This window comes from Podarcis muralis, chromosome 6 (assembly GCF_964188315.1).
Source record: "Podarcis muralis chromosome 6, rPodMur119.hap1.1, whole genome shotgun sequence".
In the NCBI taxonomy this organism is placed as follows: Eukaryota; Metazoa; Chordata; class Lepidosauria; order Squamata; family Lacertidae; genus Podarcis; species Podarcis muralis.
This window is the reverse complement of record NC_135660.1, coordinates 96,435,625-96,451,229: the sequence shown is the minus strand read 5'-3', so window position 1 is coordinate 96,451,229 and position 15,605 is coordinate 96,435,625. Positions and strand designations below refer to the sequence as shown.

At 42.3% G+C, this 15,605-nt stretch overlaps 1 protein-coding gene across 5 annotated transcripts in view; it reads right to left on the bottom strand.

The window, feature by feature from the left end:
- PCLO (piccolo presynaptic cytomatrix protein) overlaps positions 1-15,605 on the bottom strand; it is a 217,583-nt gene that overhangs the window by 85,315 nt on the left and 116,663 nt on the right. For all 5 annotated transcript variants that reach the window (XR_013393324.1, XM_028728766.2, XM_028728763.2 and 2 more), the window contains exon 7: positions 4,859-7,055. Coding sequence is in view for 4 of the 5 variants with exons in the window: in XM_028728766.2 (XP_028584599.2) it covers positions 4,859-7,055 (2,197 nt within the window). In the remaining variant the exon portion in view is untranslated. The remainder of the gene's footprint in view (positions 1-4,858; positions 7,056-15,605) is intronic.

The window sequence follows — 15,605 nt, the reverse complement described above, 5'->3', positions numbered from 1 at the left end:
ATACAGAACAAGTGACCAACACCGAATCAAATTAATTCTGTCAATCAAGTGTTTGGCTGTATGAGAAATAAAGGTGCGCACAGAATCATTCTTGGTAGATTTTTCCCAGTTCTGAATTGCTCTCCATCTTCACGTCCACAAAAATCTGAGTCTGGAGATTTGCCAGAAGAGATGCAAGACTCTTTAAAGCAGGTTAGTAGCAGGTAGGTTCTTATCTCAGCAGACACTTTAAGTCACTTCAGATTTTATATTTAGTTTTGAACTGATTTGGCCTATATTGCACTTGTTAATAATTGTATACCAATTAGATACACTTGTAATTAAGCAGTATATAAATGGTCAAAATAAAATAAATGTGTATTTTTAATGTTTTAATTTTTTTTTAACATCTTCAGCCTACGGCACCATTGTATAAATTTAAATCAATAACACAGGAGCACATGAAACTACCTTCTCCTTAATCAGACCCACAGTCCCTATAGGTCTCAAACAGGGTATCTTTCCTTGCCTGACCTGGAGATGCCAGATGTTCAGTCCCTGGGACCTTCTGCATGCAAATTACAAGATCCTTTCATCATGGGCTTGCCAAATTTTCACTCAGATGAGGATCCGCTGCCTTTAAGAGCTTAATTCTTGGGAGATGCCCAGAAGATCTAATCAATCATCAGCTTCCCCTGTCTCCTGCAATGGCCACTCCACCCTCCATTGGTTGCTGCATTTGAACATTCAAAGCAAGTTAGGAGTACAGATTGACTGTGGCACACAAGCTCTTCCCTGGTGCGAAACTCTCGTGTGAAAATAGAGAGTGATATCTCCTGTGTGACAATTACACTAATTGCTATAAGCACCTCAAATTGGCAGATGAAATCTCTTGAACTGCATCGTTTCATACTTAGTAAGAACAAAAATGGAGAATTTATCATAGATGGCAGCTGTAGAAGACTTAGCATTCAATTTGTCGTCATATCCCCTAAACCAGGATGAACTTCAAACTTTTGAATAAGGGATTATCCTTTGTATGAACTCCAGGATATAATGCCCTAAATACTAGGACTGAACTTTTCAAACTCACTAGACCAGGGGTCTGCAACCCGTGGCTCCGGAGCCGCATGTGGCTCTTTTACACCTTTGCCGCGGCTCCGGGGCGGATACTAGCGAGGGGAAGGAGGCGCACTGTGCGCCCCGACACTCCCCACTGTGGCGGGCGCTGTACTGGCTGTGACGTCGCATGGGGGCAGTGCGTGCGTTAGTCACGCACCGTCCCGACGTCACTTTCCCGGTTTTGTGGCTCCCAGTTTTTTTCCCCTTCGGAAACGGGTCCAAGTGGCTCTTTTTGTCTTAAAGGTTGCAGACCCCTGCGCTAGACTACAGTACTAACGTTACTAACAATACAACCCTAACATTACTACTTTTGAAATAGTGGTGTTACAGGATATGAAAAAAGCAGAACAAAGATCTTCTAAGAGATGGCACAATTTATCCCATGGTTTTTGGTGGCTGCTGCTTAGTAGCTATGGAGCATACCTCATCTGATTGGGTAGAGGACTTTGGTGAAATGATTTCAAAGTTAGAATGCAGGCAGTAAATGAGGAATTGTGGCAGCAGCTGGCAAGTAGCAGCCTTGGAGGCACCAAACAATGCCTTATCTTTGCTTTTTTGTGGAACTGATGCTGCTTTAAGGACTAGCACAATCTCTGTCTTGGGTGCTTGCCTGATACTCATTGCTTCTGTATTTTTGTAAAGATAAAATCAAATGCAACACCCTTAGTCACTGGTACTCTCTCCTCATATGTGAACTGACTCTACAAAAGTTGGCCTCTGAAAGTTTAGGAGGTGCAACAGTAAGAATGCAGAGGCTTCTCAACCAGCAGTTTTGTATGTTGCATTCTAGGTATTTTCCAAATGCCTTTGTTTTCTGTGAATGTGCATGAACCCATAAATTCTAATCTGCTTAAAGACATTTTTAACTAGAAGATCACACTGGTTAAATGCAATGACACATTCTTAAAATGTTCGTTTAGGGAATTGTATCTCCTTTCTTAACAACTTTCAGAATCTATGGTTCCTGTCATATACATCTGTCTCCAGACATAGCAACACGGTAATTTAAAGTATATTCATGCATATAAAGAAACTTTTTTTTTTGCTTGATCAGTATGATCCGTATAGCATTACTTGAACTGAAAGAATTTATGGGCTACTTTTTGCGAATAACGCTTTCACATAATGAGTTTGATATTACCATTTCATGATTCCTGGAGTTCTGGTGCTGCTCCTGATATAGCATGGATACAGTTTCCACTTCCTGCTATGGAGTTAACCCATAAACCCCAGCCATAGAAATAAAGCAGAGTTGCAGTTCTCATACAAAACAAGCAATGGTGTCAATGATGTGGATGCAAATGTTTGTTGTTTCATGAAAAGGATTGCTGGAGCAAAGATGACTTAAAATTCCAGTGGGCTCTACATGCTAGCATATTTGACAACTGTGAAACGAGAACAATGGTCAAAGGGCCATGTTTCATTTCAGAAAAAAAGTGTTGTGTGTGTGCCATGTAGGTGTTATGCTTCTTTATGACCTTATATAGAGAGAGCATGTATTTATGAGTTACAGAATATGAAAACCTAGGATATTTTGGTGAGAGTGGCTAGAGTAATTTTTTTTTTGAGGGGTGGGGTTACAAAAATAGATTCAATTCCTCTTTTACTTCAGTCAGTCTGTTATCTCATTCCTTTGTTTTCTCTGGACTGCTAGCAGTTATTACTCCCTTTATGAAGAAAAAATGATTTAAAGGCTTGAAGAACTCAGGAATGAAAAGAAAAGTGGAATGTTCAATGGAGCAAACTGAGACCATAGACAAACTTTGGATCTTAAGATGAATAGGCATTGTTCCAGCAGGGCATGATACATACCCTCCCTCCACTCCCTTAATGGAAGTTTTAGACAACTTTTAAGGTAAGAACGCATAAGCTTTAAGTAACCACAAAAAGTAGAAACCAAAACAAAATGTAAATCTGAAGAACATGTATCGGATCCAGAGCAAATTAAAACACTCTCCGAAAAGCTCTACTCAAAAGTAAGTATCTACAGTACTGAATACAATGGGACTTACTCCCAGGTCAGTGAATATTGGACTGTAGTGTAAACCAAATTTAGGTACCCTTGAAATTGGTGCAAAAGCATACGCCATGGCTAACTTAAGTACTGTTGATCTCAATGGGATTTAAATGCAACTAACTTTCTCTAGATCCAACCTCCTGTTTTATACTTCGGTGAGATGGGGCAAATTCCAGGTAATTCGGAGGGGAAAAGCTTTATATCAAATATTCACATCTATTATGATTCTATTTTCAGAGTGAACTGAAGGAAGGAAGTAATGGTACTGAAGTAGATAAGAAAGTGTGAAGGGAGTAACTTCAGCAAGTATTTCTTCCACAGTAATCACGGCTATTAGCAAACACAACAGGGCATGCAGTGTATTTTTATTGGACAATATGCACAAAAACTCAACAGAGCACATACAAAGAAAACGTGTAAAATTCATTAACTTTCAAAATGTCTTTTTGAAATGGCTTCTGAAACAGTATTAAAACATGTTATAAACTTTACTCAATTCCAACAATGCTGATACACAACTTACAGTTTAATATTTAACATCAGCATAACATTTTTCTTTGCTTTTTAAAAAGTAACATTTAGTATTTCTTTTTCGTTTTCTTTTTTTTATAGAAAAAACACCTTTGTGTGCATCTGTGTGAGATAGGCTTGTGCAGTTGCCTATAGACTTCCCAACCCACCACGTACTTGAACATTTACTTGGGACTTTTATTATTTTCTTTTAAAAAGTGGTTTCCCGACTTAGATTCTCGTGTTCCATCCTACCTGCTTCCTCCTCTCAGACTCATCCCAATACTTGGAACACCATATGTAATAACCACACATGAATAGAATCACTTAAAAAACATGCTTATATGTCTGAGGTACAGGTTATAGTTTATATAGGGTCATTTATACATATGGATAGCATTGAAGTTATCTGTGAAAGTTTAATGAGAAAAGTTTACTGGGGAAGCTAATTGACCCTGACATCTGAACAATATCATATCATCATACTTTTAATTTACAAAAATCCATACATTACAGCATACACTTTACGAAGATGCAATTATAAAGGCGCAGTAACGAAGTCTCTAAAAATACAATACCCCATCATAACAATATTGCTTCTACCCATGATTCCATCGGGGATTAAAACAATGATTTGAAATATATAAGGGAATTACTTTCATAAAGGATTTTGTTTGTAAACTGTGCTCTATGGCTCTTGGAAATTTTTGGATTGCTGAAGATTTGCAGCAAGCTTATTGCACAGAAGATCTTTTCACATTAACAAAAGGATGGGTCACAGTTTTATGAAGACTATATTTATTTTGGGTGGTATTTTCAGCCTCTCTTGATTTTAGCGGAGGCTTATTCCACTAAACACAATGGAAGAAGACAAACCAATCCTGAGTTATTGCTTCTGAAAATCCCAGCCAAAATACATATAACAAAAGTGGAGTGCAAAAAAGTGCACACGCAAACTAAAAGAAAAGATAAATACAACTGGAACATGCAAGTCTATCTATGTACCCATCCAGAATCTGAGCACAGAGTTAAATCAGCCGACCAAATGAAAAGAATATCTATCTATATGCACACACATACGTACATATATATATACACACACACACAGAAAAAGAATGCAAAAAAGAAAAGAAGAAGAATTAGTCCCCGAAAGATTATGAAATCAGACACATGCATAGAAATGAGGATTTGTGTTGTGGGAGCGATAAAGCAGTCTGAAGTCTAGTTTACCTTCACTGTCTGACATGGCGTGCTGGAAGTCGTCCATGATGAAGGCTATATCCCGGTCATAGCCTCGAGCGCGTGATTCTTCCCTCATATGCTGCTGGACTTCGGGCAATGAATGGCTTGATCCAAACTGGTCCCTAGTGTCTGCGGATATAGGTGGCAATGGCCCGGCTGCTGCTCTTGCCATTCCCATTGGCTGACCCACAGGGCTTAAGGGACTCTCTTCTTCTGAATTCTGCGCTACTATTGGGATTCGGCCCCTGCTCTGACTTATGGGTAGACTCGTGGGTTTAGTTCTTCCAGAGGGGGCTGCGTGACTGAAGGAAACGTCTAGGGGTTCAGCCTCTTGGGCCTTCAGTCTTAAAGATGAGCTTGAAGAATCTCTTTTTAGCGATAAATCAAGCCCATAGACGGATGACGGTCGGGAAGAAGGTCTGGATCTACTGCCACTGCTGTAAGATTTGTCAGAGTCATCATGTAGTGTGGATCTCATTGTTGTACTCAGTGCAGCCCCAAGGCTTGTGCCAAGAGAATGTGAGAGATTTGGCCCCATATACTTCTGCTGGTCTGTGATATTTTTTCGAAGGCCAAACGTTATATCATCTTGGAGGAGCCTTGCTCTGGAAGTAATGCCGCCAAGAGATGATGTGCTTGAAGTCAAGTAGGTTGAATAATCAAGCTCAAGGTCCCTGCTTTCCTGAATGGGTGAAAATTTAGATAATTTGGGATCAATCAAGGCCTTCTTATGCTTTGACTGCTTCTGGTAAAGAAGGGCGGCTGGAAGCTGTTTGGCAGCTTGCTTCTCTAAGGTAAGCCTGCTTATGCTATATTTCTCAGATTTGGGGAAATGTCTGTAGCTAGTATCTGCATGGTAATACTGTGAAAGGCCTGCCAGGTGATCCAAGCTTTCAGCCCCCCTTCGGAACTCCTGCTTGATCTGATGCTTCAGCAGCTTCAGTTCATAAGGGTCTTCCATGGGATCGTCTTCAGTTTTCATGTAGCTGTGCAACCGAGAAGAAGTCTGCAGCGGTGCGAGGAAATCCGAGACTTCTTGCACTCTTCGCGCCTCAGTAGTTCGAAGCAGCCGATCAGTTTTGGTCAGATCCTTCTCATGTAGACCATAAGCAGAGCTCAGAGCTGATGTCCCTTTAGTGAGGTCTCCAATATCATCAATCAGCACATAATTACGTGGCGCATGGTGGTCAATATCTGCATAGAAGGAGTCACCAGATATGCTCGAGATGGGACTACTGGCCATGCTGCTCCTCTCATCGAGCCCCATCCTTAAGTCCAAGGTACTGTATTTACTACCCAAATGGGACACGACATATGTGTTGTCAGAAGATGCAGGGGCTATCATGAGAGGCTGGTTGCGAATCACGTCATAGTTCGTTGTTATCTTAGGCTCCAGATATAACGAAGCCTGCCTTGTTTTCTGTGGGATCACCATTAGCTGTGAGGAAAGGTAGGAAGGCTGTGGGGTTGGTGGAGGCTGAGCCTGTGGCGTGAAAGACATGGTTGCCACAGTTTGGAATGCTGACTGGGTCTGGTAAGGAGAAACCTGCTGCTGATATAAAGGTTGCTGCTGCTGGTAATGAGACGGCTGGGAGTACTGAGTTGGTGCTTGAGTGGGAAGGGCAGGTGAAGAGTACTGAGTATAAGGACTCGTAGGAGTTGCAAACTGCGTTTCTGGTTGGGTTTGTGGGGGGATAAACTGGTCAAATTCTGTTTGGGGCGCAGTCCTTGGTCTTTCCAAGCCATGCTGAGATTCTATTCTCGTGGGCCTGGTGCTGCTAACCTCACTGTCAGACATATAGTCGCGTTCCTCTGCTACACCTTGAAGATAGGCACGCTCCCTCTTTTCTCGTTCTTTTAGCAATGCCTCTTTCCGCCGATTGATGCCCATCTCTAGATACCGAAGTTTTGCATCTATTTCTTTCTCTTCCTCATCTAACTCTGCTTGCTTTTTCCGAAGCTTGGCTGACTCTCTTTCTACCAGATCCAGTTCTCTGTCTATATCCTGGAGGATTTTAGCTCTGGCCATGGTATTGCTTCTACAGATCCTCCGGCGTGAAACTGATCCCACAGTGGTGAAGGCAGATTGTGTCCCTACTGCAACATCTTCTGGAGGTGGGTTGGGTAGAGTCCTCTTGACCTTCTTTTGCATTCCTGATGCTGATACACTTGAAGATCCTTTAGTCTGCGGCATAAGAAAAAAACACAGGATAATTATTTTAGATAAATGGACAAATATGGGCCAACTTGTGATCTTCCAAGCCAAAAACAACCCATCCAAATGTACTACTAGATGCTTGACTAAACTCATGTTTTGTGGTCCCAAAGAGGATGCAAAGCAGGACTGTGTACAGTTCTAGCCACCCCATCTCAAAAAGAAAAGCACAGAGCTGGACAACGTGTAGAAAAGTACAAAGAAACTGTTCAAAAGGCTGGAGGGAGCAACATCCCTTAAAGGAAAGCCTAAAGCACTTGGGGCTTCTTAGTTTGGAAAATATGATTAAAAGGACACACAACACAAATTTACTAAATGATGCCATTTGCAAAAAGTGAATGGAGACAATTTTTTCTCACTATCATAACAACAGAAATCAGGGTCATCCATTAGATTCAGGACAGATAAAACCAAGTGCCGTATTTTTCGCTCTATAAGACGCGCCAGACCATAAGACGCACCTAGTTTTTGAAGGAGGAAAGCAAGAAGAAAAAAAATTCTGAATCCCAGAAGCCAGAACAGCAAGAGGGATCTGGCTTCTGGGATAGCCTCTTGCTGTCCTGGCTTATGGGACAGCCGTGCACAGCCTCTCCCGGGCAGCGGGATGAAGGCTCCCCCTGCCCGGAAGAGGCTGAGCGCAGCTAAGCCAGAAGCCAGGAAAGCAAGCGGGATCGCTGCGCTGTCCTGGCTTATGGGATAGCCGCGTGCAGCCTCTCCCGGGCAGGGGGAGGAAGGCTCCCCCAAGAGCTGCGCTCCCTTTAAAAAGCGCGCGGAGCGTGTGTGCGGCTCTTGGGGGCTTTTCCTTCTCCCTCCTCGGAAGGGAGCGCTCTTTAAAGGGAGCGCTGATCAGAGCCTCCCACCTCCAGGAGACGCACACACATTTCCCCTTACTTTTAGGAGGGGAAAAGTGCATCTTATAGAATGAAAAATACGGTACTTCACCTAATACAAAATTCATGTATGGAACTCACAGCCACAGGATGTTCATCACAGTCTTAATAGAAGACAAATCCATGGCAGATAGATATATCCATGGTGATTAGCCATGGAACCTATACAGCTGAGTACCAGTAGCTGAGTGACAGAGGGGTATTGCCTTCATATCTGTCTATGGAACTTTCTGGAGGCATATGCCTTGCCACAGTTAGGAACACACTGTTGGGCTAGATATACCTTGTGCCAGGACTGCTCCTATGCAACAGCCAGTTTATGACCAAGTGAAGATGCCCAGGCGCCAGGATGACATCTCCACCATCTGGAGGTGCATGCCTGGGGATCCTTGGATCTTGACTGTTTATACACACTAATACCACATCCTGTCGAATTCCATCAGTTTTATTTTATCTGCACAATCCAGGGACCAAAAAGTCATAGTGAAAAATGGCCCCCAAATGGTAACTAGTCATTCTGTTTTGGCGAGTCTAACCCTGGTTTCAGGAACCATTTGGCGCCTAGCTTATATTTCTTTCTAACACTGCTTGAATGCTCTCCCCAGGGAGGCTCACCTGGTGCCATCATTAGGTACAGGGCAAAAACTTTATAACCAGGTCTTTGGCCTTTTAGAAGTGGGTGGGGATGTCTTTAATGTATCTATGTGGGGTTTACTGTCCATCTGTTAGGTTGTAAGTCGCTTTGGGTTGCCCTGGGCAAGATACAGCAACTGAAAGATCTAATAAATAAAGCAATAAAATAAATAAAATAGCTCAGAGCTGGTTCTGGGCTGGAGGGATATGCAGAGGTTTGCGTCCGTGTGTCCCAGGTGATTGGAGCTCTAACCTCCTGGCAGGTACAGACACAGATAAAGAGCTCAATGCTCCCGTCTATTTGTCTTTCCTGTTGGTGAGCCTTTGGGAAGTGGTGCCCAACAGCCTGAGCCTCCCTCCTAGGTATGCGAAGCAGTATAAATATCCCAAATGAAGCATCATTTAAATGGTGATGAGCTCTCTTATCTGGGTTGACCAAACTCTAACCCAATTAACTCAGCTGGCTTTGCATATTTTAAACAGTGTATTTAGTCCAATTAAGTATTGTTTTGAGTATTCCATGCTTATTTGGCACCAGCATGGATAATATACTTGCTTAATGATTCAATAATGATTTAACAATCTTCTGAAATTGGAGGGTGATTTTGTGCTACTTAAAACCCACCTTTGGAACTGCTTTGATTTCACCAGTCCAAATCAACATGTATTATTAATGGAAATACATACATTTAGGACCCCTTAACACATATTATTTGCAGTCCTGATAGAGAGCCAGAATGTTGGTTATTTTGTCTTTTCCAGTTTGACAGAACTGTCGATGAGGTCAGGCATCTACCGAATTAGAGGAACCAGCCGTGTGATAGGAGATGCTAACACGTCCAACTGCTTCTTTTTGTGTAACAGCAAAGCTTTAATATGGAACACAGAATAACTCCTAATGCATTTTGGGATCTTTCAAATTGAGTTACTGATTTGATTTTAGCCACCTGTCCAGTGACTTCCTATTTGTTGCTCTTCTACTGTTGATCTAGATTTGAATCTGTTAAGGGACCCCTTTAACTAACTCTTCCCTTTTTTCAAAATAGTAATAAAAAAAGCAGATAAAAGAGGGACTCCTGTCATAAAAAAGGGAACTGACTACAGATGGGGAGCTTAGTGAAAAATTTTCAGCAGTGCCAGAAATAACTATGTCACCTTAGAGAAGAAACGCCTCCCATAGTTGGAAACTTTCAAACCCCAGGAGCTATGACCAGGGTCTTTTACCTCCTAGCCAGATTACACAAAGTGAGCAATTGAGGACACCCTATTTTATCCAGTATCATAAGTAATAGTGCCACTGTATTCTGCTCTGGTCAGACCTCACCTGGAGTACTGTGTCCAGTTCTGGGCACCACAGTTCAAGAAGGACACTGACAAACTGGAACGTGTCCAGAGGAGGGCAACCAAAATGGTCAAAGGCCTGGAAACGATGCCTTATGAGGAACGGCTAAGGGAGCTGGGCATGTTTAGCCTGGAGAAGAGGAGGTTAAGGGGTGATATGATAGCCATGTTCAAATATATAAAAGGATGTCACATAGAGGAGGGAGAAAGGTTGTTTTCTGCTGCTCCAGAGAAGCGGACACAGAGCAATGGATCCAAACTACAAGAAAGAAGATTCCACCTAAACATTAGGAAGAACTTCCTGACAGTAAGAGCTGTTCGACAGTGGAATTTGCTGCCAAGGAGTGTGGTGGAGTCTCCTTCTTTGGAGGTCTTTAAGCAGAGGCTTGACAACCATACGTCAGGAGTGCTCTGATGGTGTTTCCTGCTTGGCAGGGGGTTGGACTCGATGGCCCTTGGGGTCTATTCCAACTCTATGATTCTATGATTCTATCTATGTGGATTCCATCCATGTATCCTATAAAGCTGGCATCCCAAGTTATATGACAACACAGGCTTCTTTTGAAAACTAAGGGTTGGTTCACATGTGTAATCCTTTTCAGTGGAGGCAGTTCACCTATTCAGTTTCCAGGGATCATGAGAAATGAAGTAATGTACATATGCAAATATATGCTCCTAAGTTTGATCAGGAACCTCCTGGAAAATGCCATTCTGTAACTCCCATAAATGTAACAGCAGCACTATGTACTACAGTTCCACAGGAAGATGGACAATACAAGCTGGATCAAGTAGTAGTAGTAGTAGTAGTAGTAGTAGTAGTAGTAATGATAATAATAATAATAATAATAATAATAATAATAATAATAATAATAATAATAAAAAATGTGATACAATATTACAATAGAAGGCCACAAACATTTGCTTTTTAAAACTTATGACCTCCCAGATGTTGCTGAACTGCAATTCCTGTAACCACTGACCCCTGGTCATGTTGGCTGGGGGCTGGTGGGAGCTGGCAGTCCTTACAGCAATTAGGGGGCCACAGGTTAGTTAATGCTGATTTAAAAGTTCACCATTTAGGAGAAATATTGATTTGAAGCATTCCTATGAATGTGAAACCCTTTCATCACTCCCCTTTCCCCAGATGGAGATCTACACCTGAACATTTTCCATTTCCATTTTCTTTTTACTAGATCCACTACATGCTAATCAAAATATTGTTCAGTAGTTTTTCATTGTTTAGCTATCTTGTGTCACCGTAGATATTGTACATTTCAGTAGAAACTTGCCAAGGGATGACTGAATTTTCACAAAACAATCAAGACTTGCTCTTGATTCCCCCCCCCCCCCATGTACAAGCACAAATTACCAACTGTCTATCAACTTATCCTAGAAAATGTTTTATTTCATGATATTATGCACTGTGAAAAACAGACCCTTCTGGTGTCACCCTGACTCACAATTTATTATTCATTTCAGGCTATGAATACTGCAATAATTTAATAGGAATAAAGGGAAGATTCGAATAAATTTGCAGGCTACACTTAAAAAACCTCATGGCCATTAGTATCTTCTGGTTATTCAGTAAACTGTGTGTTATTACACTCCTGTAGGGTTGTGGAAATATGAGCAATTTCATGGTCACAGGCAGCCACATACAAGCATACAATTTCACCTCTGCCCTGATCTTACCATGAAGGCAAAGGAGAGCCTTTCTTTCAATCTTGGTCTTCTGCCTCCTGTCCTGCCCACGCTAGATTCCTCCTCCAATGATCTGGAGCCCCCAGATACTGGTGGAACTCTGGAAAAGTGCAGCACAACAGCTGCAGAAGACCAGGGACCCTCAGGGGAGGCTGACAAGTGTCCTGCCCTACAGAAAGGGAGCCCAGTCTCTAAAGCAGAGGCAGAACCACCCCTGAGCCCCCAGGAGAAAGTGTCCCTGACTGGTGCTGGACAGGTTCTAAGGTATGTTGCAGTGTTTAGAAATTAATGCAGTGTTTAGAAATTAATGGCATGCATTAAAAATAAAGGAGACATTTAAAACAAGACTAAAACCCCAACAAGGTGATGACGCTACATCATAACTGCACATGGAAGCTCACTTGACTGAATCCAATCCTGCGTCAACATCTCTCCCCATCTGGAATGCTTAACTTGGAACATCTTCCCTGTTGTGAAAAGCTGCCTGCATGCAAAGGTATTTTGAGATGGAGGTAGTTTTTTTTTATTCTTATTAAAAAAGTGATTTCCCTTTTCGTGCATTCTGAACAGGCACAGACATGTGTGAAGGCTCTTGAATGTTTCAATACAGGGACAAATTGAACGCATGTCCTCCCCCCCTCAATGTAAACAGTCATTGCAAAGGGTGAGGTATGCAGCAGGATCAAGACCACAGCAAATGGAGAGGTTCCTGCTTGGCTATGATCAGGGTGGAAATCCCCCTCCTGATTTGCTATTGGGATCAATGGAGGCTTGCCTCCTGGAACTAGTAGGAGCTAAAGGGGAAGAGTGGGCATTTCACTGAGATAATAGAATGAGGATTGAAAAACTCTCCTTAACTGCTGAGGTCCCGATTCTTCATGCACAGGTTAACTGCTTTCAAAGTTGTGTGCACACCTTACATTTAAAGCATCCCTCACAGACTCCTGGGAACTGTAGTCTGTCCACCACAGAGCGACAATTCACAAACTAAGGTTCCCTTGATTCTTTGGGGGGAGAGAATCATATTTTAAATGTATGGTGCATACGCAGCCACTGCTTTTAGTTTGGTCCTTATTCTGGATTAATCAAGAAGGGATGTATTTAAATGTTTTATTGCATGGGTGTCAAGTTGAATAAAATATTGGGGGGGCGGCGGCGGCAAGTAAACCCTGCACTACACAATTGATGACATGACAGCCCCTAGGAGTTGGCTCCTATGTTATATTGTTCAGTTTGTATTCATGGCTTTGGCTTTAAAGGTAAAGGTAAAGGGACCCCGACCATTAGGTCCAGTCGTGGCTGACTCTGGGGCTGCGGCACTCATCTCGCTTTATTGGCCGAGGGAGCCGGCGTACAGCTTCCGGGTCATGTGGCCAGCAAGACTAAACCGCTTCTGGCAAACCAGAGCAGCGCACGGAAACACCGTTTACCTTCCCGCCGGAGCGGTACCTATTTATCTACTTGCACTTTGACATGCTTTCGAACTGCAAGGTTGGCAGGAGCTGGGACCGAGCAACGGGAGCTCACCCCACCACAGGGATTCAAACCGCCAACCTTCTGATCGGCAAGTCCTAGGCTCTGTGGTTTAACCCACAGCGCCACTGTGTAAAGTTTTCAGGATGGTTAGGAAAACAAATCTAAATAGGGCAATATCCAGCCACAGTGAGGCACACCAAATTCCTGTTTATTTCTTCATTTCAGTGGAAAGGCTCAACTCTTCTACATGGAAATAGATGAGTCCTAAAAATGCTTAACTCTGGTTTGGATTGAGCCTCTAACCTTTAAAAACTAGGGGATGCATAAGGATTTCTGCCCTCTGGTCTGCTACTCCTTGTTCATGCAAAGACTGTTAAAAACTCCCTTTGGGGTATATGAGTGCATCTGTTTGTGTGGGGCAGGAACACTTGGCGTGAATCTAAACAGAGACAAACTGATAAAATGTTTGCCATGCTTCCAAACTGGACGTTTCCCAAACAATTATTCCCTCAGAGGATGTTAAGGGCAAAAGTTTGCCCTGTTTCCAAATGGAACAGATGTGCCAACAGATTTTGGCACTTTTCCTAGATACCTTCCCTTGAGACTTGGGTTCCCCAGAAGAGGATTCGCACAGCTACCAACTGAATAAAGATTATTAATTATATGCAGCTTACTCCAAGGCACAATAGCTTCTATACCCATATTTCCTTGTTCTAAGTAAAATGCTGTAATTAGAAAGAATTTTTACTTTTAACATTCACTACAAAGCACTCAATACAGAAAACACTACAAAGAAGCAATATACTCCTATCTTTATTATATTATTGGAACTTGAATTGGCTGATTTCTAGTCATCACTCAATAAAGTTAACACCTCTGCAAGGATGAATCAACCCCCAAACATTTGCACTCATTTACTGATGTTTGAAGGTTACACAAAGGCATGCAAAGTGACAAATGAATGCTTGACTTGACATAGGAGCCAACTCCAGGGGCCGTGGATACCTGGGCACCCACCATAATATAATTCTAGAAGCTGGGCACCCACAAAGTCAATGAGAAAAGCCAGCACCCACAAAGTCAATGAGAAGCAGTTCAGCTCCGTCCTCCGCAGCCAGTGAGCGAGGCACCCTTTTCCAAGCGTGGGGGGTTGCCTCAGACATGGAGGCAGAATCTCTCTGAGTCCAAGCCCCTCCCCACGGAGGAGGAGGAAGAGGAGCTGCTGCCGCAGTGCAGACATGTGATGTCACATGTAGCCTGCGTGTAGTGCATGTGACATCCACATTGCGGTGGGCGCCCACAATCCTGAGGGCAAGTTGGCACCCCTATGCCATATCAAGATATGTAAACCATGTAAAATCAGGGAAAGGTTGACCACAGCCTCATATAGCCTCCCTTTTCCAGTATCCCTGCTCCTATTTGCTTTAGAACAGGCTTCCTCAACCTCGGCCCTCCAGATGTTTTGAGACTACAGTTCCCATCATCCCTGACCACTGGACCTGCTAGCTAGGAATCATGGGAATTGTAGGCCAAAAACATCTGGAGGGCTGGGTTGAGGAAGCCTGGTTTAGAACAACAGAATGCCACTTAGTTCCAGATGAGCGAGTACCATGTTTTTGGAACTGGCAAAGTGGGTTCAAATCATAACTGTCAATGTTTCCCTTTTTTAAAGGGAAATTCCCTTATTCCGAATAGGATTCCTTGCAAGAAAAGGGAAAAGTTGACAGCTATGGTTCAAATCCAGTATCAGCCCATGTTCTTACATGATGGGCAAGCTTGGGCAAACCAATTTTACTTATACAACTTATACAATATAATATATGTACTATCTAGACAATATGAATCTATTCTCTGACTACTCACAAGTAGGCTTAGGATGTTTGCTTAAAACTTTAAGTTGTTCACCTAAGGGTGATTGTTTTTATTGACTAATGGTAGAAATAATATTTAAACTAAGAACAATTATTCCACTAGTAATATCCCAAGCTCTTTAGTGTGAAGAGAAAGCAGGGTTCCGAAAACTAAAACAGCTGCTTTTGTATTTCGGGATTAAAATTATGCAAGGAATTGATAAACTTGGGAGGATTTGCTTGATGCAACCAGTTCAAAAATAGTCTCATTGTTCAAAATCCTGTGGCGGAAGCAAATCTATAAGTTACTTCTCAACACTAAAGTTTATCTCAGTTTAAACTGTCAGCAAAAAACGTTTCTAAAGTACTTCTTTCTCTGAGAGCTGAAGACATAGCAATACAGGGAGACTTATGAACAACTACTTTACAAAAAATATTTGAAACACAATTTACTTAGCAACACTACTTGGCTGAACTGATAGAACCTGAAATCAGGAAAAATGTTTTGTTTTACTATGGAATATACAGTTATGGAAGGAAGAATATTAGGCATTTTGTGGGATCCTACAGTGTTCAGACAACACATGATGGCCATGCTAGGGAATTAGGTCCCCTTTGAAATAAGGTAA